General features: G+C 41.0%; 1 protein-coding gene and 1 long non-coding RNA gene across 3 annotated transcripts in view; one reads left to right on the top strand and one right to left on the bottom strand.

Moving 5' to 3' along the window:
• Positions 1–4,456: 4,456 nt before the first annotated feature.
• On the bottom strand, positions 4,457–5,650 carry LOC148223872 (uncharacterized). The gene is made up of 2 exons (XR_015803015.1): positions 5,287–5,650; positions 4,457–5,020 (listed from the first exon to the last, which is right to left on the bottom strand). It is a non-coding gene; the product is annotated as an uncharacterized LOC148223872 (long non-coding RNA).
• A 270-nt stretch (positions 5,651–5,920) lies between these two features.
• The window catches only part of TBC1D14 (TBC1 domain family member 14), a 64,772-nt gene continuing 57,635 nt past the window's right edge, over positions 5,921–13,057 (top strand). The window contains exons 1-2 of one of the 2 annotated variants that reach the window (XM_088163098.1): positions 5,921–6,056; positions 11,370–12,105. In XM_088163098.1, the coding sequence (XP_088019224.1) occupies positions 6,014–6,056; positions 11,370–12,105 (779 nt within the window). In that variant the 5' untranslated portion in view covers positions 5,921–6,013. The remainder of the gene's footprint in view (positions 6,057–11,369; positions 12,106–13,057) is intronic. The other variant, XM_014895318.2, reaches the window with a different exon arrangement.

Here is a 13,057-nt window from a genome sequence, read left to right as displayed (position 1 = left end):
CAGTGAACCTTCTGGAAAGCCAGGATTCCTTCACAGTAACTCATTCTTTCCCTGCCAGGACCAGCACAGTTAAGTATTATCCCCAAGGAATTAGTCATTACCTTTCACGTACAGCATCTCATAATTTTCTTTTATTACCTGGGAAACTAATAGCAAAAAGACTCCAGAGGTTTAGGACAAAGGAGTCTTTATTGATAGATTTTAGCTTCCTACTGTAAGACTTCTGTTCCATTGTTCAAGTTCCTCTCAAAATACAGTATTACATGCAAATGCTTATAAATTTTATGGTCTACCTATGCTCCAATGGAATGTAATGGGATGAACAGGAAAAAGCAGCTGACAGAGCTGGCAGTGGGCCAACACACTGTTGAGAAAAAGTCACTGAGTGACAAAACACTGGTGTCCCTGACCTACTTCATCCACGTATAACAACTTCACCTATAAACAGTGAGGACAGAGGCTGAGGTGAGAGGCTGCCATGGATGCTGCCTTCTGCCTGGCAGCCTTCCTGTAGGGCAAATGCTTCTGGAAGGACTGAGTCTGTCATTACTGTATTTGCAGTTAATTCAAGAAGAGGGGCTGCAAAAGCAGTGCTTAGTCTCTGTGTCCCTTGGTAATGATGCAAGATCCCTTCTGTTAACAGCAGTAACAGCTATTTAATAGTGCTACAACTGCTCGTCACATAAAGTTTGTGGGATTTGATAATGAAGGGTTAACTGCCAATCATTTCTGCACAGGCCTTATTTTACTCACTACAAGCAAACGGAGGCACAGGAGAAACAGCAACTTGCCTTGTCTCATAAAGCTGAGAACTCTCAAATTCTTGAATTTCTTTTAAAACCATTCTAAGCAATCACGCCTGTGGAAATACTGTTAAAAAGTACAGATGAGTACATTTTCAGATTCATCTCTGCTTTCCTGTTCGTAGCCATGGAAATGCTCGAGCAAAGAACAGTACAGAATAGTAGCAGTACTGAAAGCAAATACATAAGCACTGCCTAAAAAAAGGGATGTCACTTCCACTGCTGGAGATTTTTAGACAAATGTGTCAAGAAATTATGCAATGACTGACACAAACTTGTGTAGCTTTTTCCTTTACTAATCCCCAACTTATGTTTGAAAAAAAGTAAAACTTGTGTGTTGTGCCTTCTATTGTCCCAAGAATAATTTGCCTCATTAATCTCTACCTGCTATGATGGGCCAGTCTGATCCCTTACAGATATGAGATAGAAACTAGTGTTGAATTTTTCATTTTTGCAGTTACTTTATTTGTGGAATAATGAATATTAAGAATATCCTTTATGTTTCCAAAACCCTTTTAGTAGGATTTTGCTTTTTTCCTTTTTTTCTTACATTTCATAACTTCTAATTTTTTCATTCATATTTGGCTTCTACTTGTCCTCACTTTGCAATGGAATTCTAGCCCTCAATCATTTGACAACAAAGTCTTCTTCAGGAAGTCTGAGTTGTCATTCATAAGTTTTAAATATTTTTCCACCATTTTCCCTGTAATTGTATTCAGTACAAAAATATTAACTTCTTTGAAGCACTGCAGCTCCATGGAGATATAATAATGGGATCTGTTACCTGCCCAAACTGAATGTTACTTAGTTTCATTCGTCCTTACTAGGTCTAGACAACAATTGATTTTTAGTCCAGTACTTCTTTTTTCCTTCATAGTAAGTTCCAATAGATGTTGCCATGTTGCCAACTGCTACAGAATAAATCTGTTTTCTTTTGGAAATGCAATTTAAATTGTGCTTACTTAAGAGAATAAATCTGTTCTAGAACTCCAGCATTATGCAGCTGTGCATAATAACAACCATGTTTCCTTCTCTGGCATGATTTAGTGATGAGTGAAGATCTGTAACAGAGGTACCATGGAGGCTTTGTTAGCGATTATTTATGGGCACTCATGATTCTGGAATTCTGAGGTACTATACAAGGAGTAATATTTTTAGTTGATAAGTTTTACTCCTTCACATCATGTTGTCTTTCCTAAACAGTTTGTAGACAACGATAGAAACAATCCTGTCACACATCGTGTTTCAGTAATACCACTTCAAACATGCTGCAAAGTCTCACACTCTGCTGTTGCCTTCCCTGCTCTTCATGTTCTTGCTCTCTCGTGGAGGGGAACTGTCTAATCTATTCCTACCCAGTGGTAACAGCAGGGTTAACAGTGGTGGTGGCTATAGACCAAGACCAAGCTTCCTCATCCTTTATCAGGTCTAAGTGCCTATAGGAAGAGGCAGCCTTTTGGGATAATCAAATGGCATGTTTTCCAGCTGTTCCTGGTTCATCCCAAACCTATTAAAATGGCCTGGTCTACAGACAGTCCACCTCTAGTAGGAATGCCCGTGCAGATGGTGGCCATACTGAAAATGGATTGCTATTAAATATAGGCAGGCAAAAATCGTTTTGTGTGAACAAAATTAATTTCTGATTAATCTGAAGTAGAAGAGCATACTAATTTCTCAAAAGCATCACCATTTGCTTCCAAGATATTGAATTTTTCACAGAATTATATCCCTTTTCATTGCTACAAGTCAGTAGAAACCTGAATTTATTAATTGTTTTCTTGTGCCCTATAACATGCACGAGTTATTTCACTGTGCCTACAGGTAATTCTGTGCAGCATGGAGGAAAAGGAGCAATGTCTCCTGTACTAACATTTGCTTTCAAGACAGAGCTTCTCTGTCTCGTACTATGATGGATAATAACTCAGAGTATCCAGCACTGCCACACTTGGTACCCTTACACTCGAGCTTGGGTGAGCTAGAACTGCCTTAATTCAGTGATGGCAAGTGGAGGCAGGAGCTGTTGGTCAGTTCACATTCAGTGATGCACAACTGTTGTATCTTCACAACATGCTAATCTCTGGTTAACTGAAGAAAAAAAAAATTAAATTTTCCTCTAGCTTATGACAGAGAATTACTGCCTTTCAAGAGCTGCACAGTGGATTCAAATGAAGCTCAGCTGGCTCTGAAAGCTGCTTGCATCACACTTGGCTTGTGATGAATGAAAATTCAATCTAGATGTTCTCATCTAACTCTTAAAAAAATAAATTTGAAGTTGTACCAGTTACAAAATTGCTGAAGCTTCAAAACAGAACTGAAAGCCTAAGCAAAGAATGCTTTCTCACATCTACAAGCATAGGAAGTATGAGAGAAACTTGCATTTCTGTTCCTTAGCTCTAATGGAACAGAGGAAGGACTGGTATTTGGTGGGACAGAACAGAACAGAGCACAAACCCTCCATGCTTTCTTGCAGAATAACCATAAAACTGGGATATGAAACTCTGCTGGCATGAATATGAGTCTGTATGACAGAGCTTTTGAACAGAAAGTTCTTAAAAAAATTAAATTCTCTAGCACCAATCTATTATTACACATGTAGAAGTTTGTTTGCCCACTAGGTGAACATGAATTACCAGTTTGAGACTGCTCTATGTAACATTTCATTTCTACACAACAGCTGCAGGTAAGACACTCTTAAACAAAACATGATTTTATACCAAGTATTTTTATAAAATTAAGTGTTCTACGGGCTTACTTGACCCTGAATCAGTGGCAGAAGACTAACCATGCTGATTAAGTGCCAAATTAACTTCTTATCAGGCTTCTGAGGATTTACTTACAACCCATGTGTTTAAACAGGAAGACTTGATTTCTGTGTGCCCTTCTATTTGGACTTTAAATTTTGCACAGTTGCTGCAAAAGAAAGGTACTAAAGGTCCCCTTTGCACTGAGTTATGCTTTTATACTTTCAGTACCTGGCAGTACCTGTTGTTTCCTTTTTAGTAATTAGCACGTGCCACACTTCACCAGAGCTAGTGGTGTGACACTGTATTTATTTAGTCACAATGTGAGCCCTTCAGCTTTTCCCCATAGAGAGGAGTAATAATACACAACATTTGCAGACAGAAATTTACCTTGTATAGGATGGAGAGGGCATGAATGGGCTGATGCTAACTGCTAATGCAAAACACCTTTTGGTAATAGCTCATGACAACCAGAAACGCTACTTCCCCTTTCCTATGAGTTATACAGCCATTCACGTGCAAAAGAGGGGTGGTTTTTTAATATTGACTAGGCTGCAGTTTTCTGAGACTTTCCATTTGCTCTGCTACCGCTGAAGGATTTTCTGCAGCAGATTTTTCTAATAGCTTCCTCAGTCTAAATTATATAAAGCTGGAAGTATCATTATTTCCTGTGTGGGCACTCTGCAGAATTAGAGAATTCCTGTTTCCATTCTGTTATTTACCCTGGGAGTCAAACAACTGACCTAGGTAAAACAACACATCATGATGACAATACTCTTTTCTGGTTGCTCCAATTCTTCAGTTGATTCCACTCTAAAATACAGAGGAAAAATATTTAATATAGAAAAGAGTTAGTGACAGTATATACTCTAATAATCTTTTGCATATAAACAAGTTTATAGTGCTTCAAAATTGGTTTGCTTTTACTTTCATTTATTTACATTTAATATGGAAGCTCTCTTACAGAAATAGCAGTCATTTTCAAAAGATATGGACTAATTAGTGCCAATCTTAAATCATTTTATGTTGAAACACGTCTTAGAAATACAGCAGTCTAAGGACTGAGCCAGTCACAGAAACAAACTATTTGCAGAGATATAATTTTTGATTGATAGTAGATTTTCAGAGCAGCTTCATAATGATCTAATTCTTATCTTTATAGTATAGAATTAGTATCAACAAGGTCATGGTGGCAAGGTACAGGTTTACCTCAGCCTCTCACGATTCATTCAAGTGTAACTTGCCCGTATCAAAGCTTGAATAACCATGGGTTTGCACTGCTAAATAGCGAACCAGTTACACCAAAACAAGTTCAGGTATTTCTGCGTTTGCTGCCCTCACACTTCCACCTTCAGTGTAGACATGAGGGGTGTGAGGTGACGAGAGTGCTGATATCCTCGGTTCAGATGGGGGGCAGATTTATCTTACCACCGTTCTAGAGGCATGATCACCGACTAGGTGCGAAACATGTGACCTCTGCAGGAAAAAAAAGCAGTGCTGAGTTTCACACATGTTAAGGAAACACGAGAGCTCTGCTCCTGTCAGGTGCTGAGTGCTCGGAATTTCAGTGTGGGGGTAGAGCAGGCTGTGTACAGCTCCACCACGTGAACGGCAAAAGGGTGCACTTTGAGACGGAAGGTGAAGAGAATGTAAAGATAAACATACACAAAAATCGCAGTTATCACCCTAGAGCCTCCACTTTCGGCATTACAGAACAAAGTTCCACAGAGCTAAAGACACACCCGTACATGATGCCTCCACACGTTCCGTAGCCCACCGCCCACTGAATTTTGTCTTCCTCCTAAACGCAGTCGGCAATCTGGGTGCAGCCCGCCCGCCGACCTGCTCCCCCCGGGACGGCCAGGGCCGCCCGCCGGCTCCGGCAGGAACGCGGGATGGGGGCTGCAGCGCCCGGCAGCCAAAGAGCGCGGGGCTCCCTCGGAACGACCGCCCTCAGCCAGAGCCCCGCGTCCCTCTGTTCCAGAGGCTCCTCGGAACCAGCACTCTCAACCACAGTCCCACTCCCGGGGCGCCTCCGCTGCTGGGCCAAGCGTGCACCATCACCCTCCCCGCCGCTCCTCCGCGGGCGCTAAGGCCATTCAAAATGGCGCCCGGCGGCGGCCGCCCCTCGCCCCGCTCCGCGCAGGCGTTCCCTTCCCCGGCGGGCGGTGCTTCCCTCGGCACGCCGGGCAGGGGGAGCGGCAGCGGGGCGGGAGGAGTCCGAGCTGCGGGGGCTGGAGCATCGCCGGAGGAACCCGGCACCTGTCCCGCAGCCAGGTGTGCGCCGCCGGCGCCATGGGAGGCCCCACGTCACTCCAAGGGGGCGCCCAGCGAGGGGTGGCTGCTCCGCCTCAGCCGCGCTGAAGCCGGCGCTGCTCCGCGGGGACCGGAGAGCAGCGACATGGACCGCCCGCCGCAGCCGCTGGCCGCCTCCTAGTCCCGCAGCAGCGGCTGTGGGGCGGGTCGGGCATGGCCCAGCGTGACGAGAGCGACGGAGGGCAGCGCTACCCCGGTGAGGTGTCTGGGCTGCTCGGGGCTCTTCCTGCTCGGGCGGCGGCGCAGCCGCGCCAGGGCTGGGGGTGTTGGTGGTACCTGTTGGTGTGAGGGGCAGAGCCCGGGGTCGAGCGGGGCAGGCGGGAGCAGCCTCAGCACTGAGGGGGCCGCGCTGGCCGCGGCTACTGACTTGCCTGGCTGTGGCCACTTTAAAAAGTTAAGAGGAGCAGGTGGGCTCAGCCTTGGGAATGTTCACCGAGGGGGTTAAAGACCGCAGAGACGAGTGAGCGCTGCTTCTTCAAGGTGGTTTTTTGTTTTTTTTTTTTTGGTTGTTGTTTCAGTTTCTTTGGGTTGTTTTGTAAGCGAAGGCCGCTAGCTCGGAAACCTTCGCGGAGCGAGTCGGGTTCAGCCCGTGAGAAGGAAGAAACTTTGATCTCACTGCCTCTCTTCTAGTCGATGTCTCCCAGGCAATTCCCAAAGACCAAGCAAAACTACATCTCACAGTAGCTGAAGTTCTCCTGACCTTGCTGCTGATGTAACGTGGTTTACAGAATTTTTAGTAATAATAGTGTGGGGAGGGTAAAAGCCCCGTAAAGCGCTTCTGGAGCAGAGGCTTTAGCGGAGTACTGTAACTTGTTTGTATTGCCGGCTGACGGAGCAAAAACTGTCGAAAAGCGGTGAATGGCTTACTTTATAATTACTGTCCGACCACTCCACTCAGAAGCCAAATTTGTAAAGCTCACACTTCTAAAAGGTCATCAGTTGAGAGTTAAATAGCAGTCATCTTAATTTAAAAAAAAAAAAAAAAATCCCCATTAGTTTATTTTCTTTTTGCCGGTAAAGTTTCGGCTTACATAGGTAGCCTTAATGTCTGTATCCCATGTCTAGTTTAAAGGCAGACTTTTTGTAGCTTCAGGAGTTCTTCACTGTTGGCAATGCTGTTGCTGTTAGGACGTGCACATAAACGAACGGAAACAAGGAATCTTTCATAAACAAAACTGAGTTTGATGCTTTTGTGCACCAAGGTCACCTAAAGCTGCCCTTAGTAACAGCAATGTGTTTCTTGGTACAGACAACAAAAAATTGCTAAATGAGTGGAGAATATAAATCGGTAAAATTAAAAAAAAAAAATCCTTTAAGAAGAAGAAAAAAGATGCAACTTTGTAATTGAAGGAATTCCTTGCTTTTAAAAACTTAAGAAAAAATGCTGGCAGAAGTGTTGAAGAGGTAATGTGTGATGTTAACTCTTTGAGAACTGAGCTGTATATGCAATCATTCCTCTTCTCATTCCTGCTAGGCCAGAAAATATAAAGCCTGTTTTGCAAATTGTTGCCTTACTCTTGTTGCTTGCCTGAATTGCATCATAACTCCCACCAAACTTGGAATAATGGGCCTTGAGTTGGCATCTTTCTGGTTATATTTTGCCCTAATGGTTTGACATTGCTGTTATCTTTTAACTTTTATATTAAGCTGGGTTAAAAAGACATTTTGTTGTAGATCTTAGAAATTATAATCAAATATTACTTGTTCCCTCTGTATGGTTGGGTGATACACAAAGCCAAAATCTATTTTAAAGCCTCTGGTTATTGTCAGAACATGCCTTCTTGCATGCTGTGATCAGAATCTGGGGAATGTGAGGCCGTATGAACAGCCCTGCTGAGACAGATCAAAACTGCACCTGCCAGAAAAAAACGTACCCAGGAGAGGGTCTGAAAGCAGAACTAATGTATGTTGATGTTTTCATGAAGTTCTGATACTTGCGGTTTAGAGCCTTTCTTTTTGTTTAAGAATCATCAGTGACTTTTTTTATTCCCAAGTTTAGATGTAAGTTTCTGGCATCCACAGTGTTCTGTGACAGAGTGGTGCAGAGTAGCTGCCCTGTGTGTGAGTAGTTGTGTCCTGATGTTAATTTTGAACCTGGCTACAAAACTATCAGGTGCTCCTTAGCACTTAAGTTGCAAGTATTAGTGAGTAAATAGCATCTACCTGTTCTCTCATTGCCACTTGTGACCTTGGCTGTATTTTTCTAACTCCCTTTTCCTTGTTATTTCTGGTGGGATGTTCCCTCTTTTAAGATCATGTTCTCTAATATGACATAAGATATTAAGACTTTACAGCTACTGATTTTATTTAGATCGTAATATATTTAAATAAACAATGGGGATTATGAATCTTGTGCAGTCAAAATTGCATACTATTTCTCAATCGTTTATTGTACTCAGATGATAATGTTTCAACATTGTTATGTTAATAAATGCTTTATGGAAAGAAGTTAGTACGTGACAGACTATTTGACATCAGTTGTCAGATTTTGCACTTACCAGCAAGGCAGCTAAAACAAAGTATAAATATCACTCCATCCTTAAAAACAATCCTACAACAATTTAACTCAAAATGAATCAAGGAGTTCTCATGTGCATTCTTGACAGCTGATTGCATCTCAAGTTTTCACTTAAAGCCCCTGATGGATACACTTCAAAGCCTCCCACAGTTTCGCTGAACTGTGTAAAACCTTTGTAGCTTGCTGTTGCATAATTTGCTCCGGCAAGCTGTAGTGTTGTATACTTCTGCATTTCCTGGTTGCCCATTTAAATGATCTCTTCCTGTTAAATTTATTGCTTGAAAAAATACCAAGTCAAGTTAAAATAGCTTCAGAACCTGGCATGGAATTTTCACTTTTTAAAAAAATTCTTTTGTTTACAGTATTTGGCCTCTTGAGCTGCTGTAGTTACTGCCTCTGCCAAGGTCACTTGAATGATTACCATTCGTAAGCTTGGTAGAGAAGAGCAATGCAATTAAGCTAGGGACTGGCTGCTACTTGGGAAAATCATTGAGCAGAAGTAAAGGCAGTCATGGGAGGAATTCATTATGGGAACATGCTTGTACTGTTTACCCAAACATCATCAAAGCTATTCCTGACAGATTACCTTTCTGGGTTTTGTGTTCTGGACTGCACTTTCTAGATGCATTTATAAGTTTGAATTCTTGTAGGTCAAATCCCTTGGTTACACTGTTCTGAAGTGTGTGTGTATATATATATATATATATGTTTTAGAGTAGCAATGAGCCTGGGTGGGCTGTGGATTTGAAGAGCAATGTAATGTATATGAAAAAAGAAAGGTGAACACAGGGAGAAGAAAGCAGTCAGACTTATGTTAGAAAAACAAGTGAATTCAAGTAAGAAGGTCTGAGAACAGGAGATTCCAGTATATGCAACAGTAATTATATCTAATGTTCCATATTATGTCTTATTTGTACACTTGAACTATCACTATTGACTTCTTCATTATAGTTTGTTGCCTGCTTTCAAGGATTGCTCTTTAGGATTGTTCGGTTTTTTCTAGCCCTTGTAATTTTAATTTAGTGAATAGAGAATTCATAATGTACACAGTTGGTGTGCCAGCTATTTCAAGACATCAGTTTAATTGCAGGGGATGTAAACTTTTCAAACCATGGTAATATGAAAAAAAAAAAGTTGCTATAGCAACTCTTTAAGAAAAGAGTTCACACTTCTTCACAAGTTTTTTAGTCAAAACAATACACTTGAAACCTTGCTTAGGCAGAGGATTAAACAATTGGTGGGTTGATTGATTTGGATGGGTAGCATATAGTTGACTGTTAAAAAGTTCTGAAGAAGTCTAAAAGATGAAATGGCCAGGGTTGTTTTCCTTGACTTCTGTCTGTGCTTAGGAGTGGATTGAACTGGAGTTTCATATCTGCTAGCAAATACCATTTGGGTAGTAAGTTAAAGATTTAGTGTAGCATACAAAGTGCAGTTGGATTCTTGAGCTTTCCACATGACTGAAAACTTGTGGAAAAAACATTTATGTTTGGACCAGTGAGATATGTTTGAAATAGGTTTTTTCTCATGCACTGCCTGTTGGTATCACAATGGCAAACTATACTGATGTCCTCAGATCTAGGAATGAACTGTGTGTTAAACCCTGATGTTTGGTAGAGCTCAGGTGACATTAGCCAGGGGTTTAGAACTGCTGTGAGATAGCAGTTTTCACTGCCGTTTGAGTTGAGAACTTTGGGTTTTCTTTTGGGGTATGTGTGCATTTGTTTTTTAAAAATAGAATGCGGGGAGGACCCTCTAGAACAACTGGCACCTTTAATTAAGTGATCTACTTGAGAGAGAATAGGAGACCAGGCTTTCTACACTGAAGAAAAATCTGTCTAGAAAGCAGTCTGTTTGCAAGATGGAAAGAGTGTTCTTCACTCATTCACACTTATCCCAGAGTGTTTCAGAGAGAAGAAATTAAAGCAATATGTGCATATTTGTTCTGCCAACTTCTGCAAAGTAATTGCATTAAAACTTCAGAAGAGCTGCAGACAATTTAACTACTCATATGGAACGAGAAGATTTGTGTGATGTCAGATTAATGATAATACAGTGTTTAAAGGGTCAGCAGCAGTTCTGGAAGCCAGGGCAGTATTCCTGATGGTGTTCCAGGTGTATGAAAGTTGCCATTGAGTTTGGTGTATCCAACCTGTAGCTCCTATTTGACAGCCCTTGCTTTGCAGGTCATTCAGATTCAGACTGGAAGTGGGGCACTGACTGGATTAACTGACCTGCTGGTAGCCCCTGGGAAAAGGATATTGCAGAGATGAAGGATCACAGTCCCTGAGTGCTGTAAATGCAATGTATTTGCAAATGTCATTGTTACTGGATGTGCGCTGATGAAGTGCATCGTGTATATCATCAAAACATTGACTATACGGATAGCTTTATAGCTGTTCAGATTTAGCATCTCTTGCTTGATGCAACAATGATACATTATGCATTTTCTTCTGTGACAAATTTATTATCAGTTTATGGTTTCCAGAAGATTGCTGAGAAATTCTGTTTAAATGAACACTTCCAAATCTGGTCTAAGTGTATGGAAACAAGTTTTGTAGGCCTCTGACATCAGCAAATAGGAATTAATGACTGTATAAAAATAAATTTCATGTATTTGCCTCAATATAGACAAAGAACATTAAAATACTGCAGGTTTTATCGTATGTGGGTTCACTCTCAGGAGATATGTAAGAAGCAAACATGGGCACACAAACTGCTTATGAAAAGCTTCTTATGCTTGACATTTTCTAGAAGCCTAATTTGAGTTGCCATTGTCTTGGTTGTTCATGCTGGGGGAAGGGATAGTAATCATTTGCAAGAGAAGACAAATAACTTTTAATTAAAAACCTGCATTATAACAGGACCGAGTGCATTAAAAAAACAAACCACGAAACAACAATTTAAAAAAACCAACCCTACTAAACAAACAGTCAAGAACAAACCACAGCCTTCCTGCAAACTCATAATATTTTCTTTTTTTTTAACCAGTTACCAGCTGGGCCAAGACAAGCGATGCAAATTTATCCAACTCTTTAAACGGTTTGACCTTCGTGGGAATTCTGGATGCAAGAGTGGGCAGCACTTTCCAGGGCCTTCAAAATTTGAACTCTGGTACCCCAAGAGATATCTCATTGCCTGAATATGGACCTGGCCTGCTGTCCAGTCCTTTAGAAGATTGTCATAGCCTTAAATCAGTGGATTCTGGTATTCCAACTCTAGAAATAGGAAATCCAGAGCCTGTTCACTGCAGTGTGTTGAATGTGAAGAGAAAGCAATCAGAGCCTGAACTTGTGCCTGACAGGGCCTTTCAGAGCGCGTGCACGCTGCCGCCATACGTGCCTCCACATCCGCTGAGTGCTGAGCATGACCATGCCGTGCGGAAATCCTCCACTTTCCCAAGAACTGGGTATGACACTGTCAAGCTTTACAGTCCAACCTCAAAAACTCTAAATCGAAGTGATGATATCTCTGTTTGTAGTGTGTCTAGTCTTAGCACAGAACTGTCAACAACTTTATCAGTTAGCAATGAAGACATTTTGGACTTTGTGGTCACAAGCAGTTCAAGTGCAATCGTGAATCTCGAGACTGACGAGGCGCACTTTTCGGACGTTACCCTGAATTCCTCTCGAGACAGCAATGACCAGAACCAGCAGCAGGATTGTCACGAGACAGACGTGGACAGTAAGCGGAAAATACTGGGACCTTTTACAAACTTCTTTGCCAGGTAATGTTTTCATAAACTAAATTTTAATGGATTATGTAAGATTTTAGGAGAAAGGTCTTGTTTGATGTTGTACTTTGAAAGATAAAATAGCTTGGTGTTTTCATTTTGATCAGTATTAACATATTTTTTCTGTTATGAGTAAATAAGCAAATAGTGCTGGGGTTGAAGGCTTTCCATCCTACTCTATATTGTGTTTATGGTGTATGGAAGCATCTTAAATCTTGGAAGATTCCTTCTATATTATAGTAAAAGGATTTCTGAACAGTGGCTTCTCCCATGATATCTTTTTGTGATTTTGGCCAAGGTCTTTAATCTTGTGTCACATAAATAGATAAATATAGGTTGAATCCATACCTGTATTAAAGAACTTTTGACATCTGAGGATTCATAAGTAGTTTAGTAGTGGTGCAATATTTTATTGATCATTCTAAGGGTATGAAGCTTAAAGTACAAATACTTTACAAACACTTGGTGTGACTACTCTGATCTTTCCATTCTCAGTTACTGTTTTTTTAATATCCTTTTCCTTAATTTTTGTATGGAATGAAAACATCTGACATTGTCACCCATTTGTTGAAATGATATCATTGGCTACCCAAAGCAGTTTCTAAATGTGGCCTTTGTATGAACAATAAGGTTCTAAATTTCTAGATATCTCAGGGAAATGGGGAATAAGGAAGTGGACTGATTTACTTTTGGGGAGTTGAGCTGTTTGCTGGTGGGTTCTTTTTTTTGAGTTATGTAAGGCCTTCATAATGCCTCTTACTTTTAAGTTGCATCATCTGCAGTTTGATATAATTTAGATAAATTGTTCTAGAAAGAAATTTTAGACATCAAGCAGAGTTCACAGTAAATAACCTGTTTTGCACATGGCTTCAGCTGATATCTTTTTCCTCTTGCAATTATCCGAATTTTTTTTGCATGAGACAAGTAAGCTAATGAAATACATCAA

Source organism: Sturnus vulgaris, chromosome 4 (genome assembly GCF_052056855.1).
Source record: "Sturnus vulgaris isolate bStuVul1 chromosome 4, bStuVul1.hap1, whole genome shotgun sequence".
NCBI classification, from domain to species: domain Eukaryota; kingdom Metazoa; phylum Chordata; class Aves; order Passeriformes; family Sturnidae; genus Sturnus; species Sturnus vulgaris.
The sequence above is the reverse complement of the archived record's forward strand: the minus strand, read 5'-3'. Positions and strand labels throughout refer to the sequence as shown.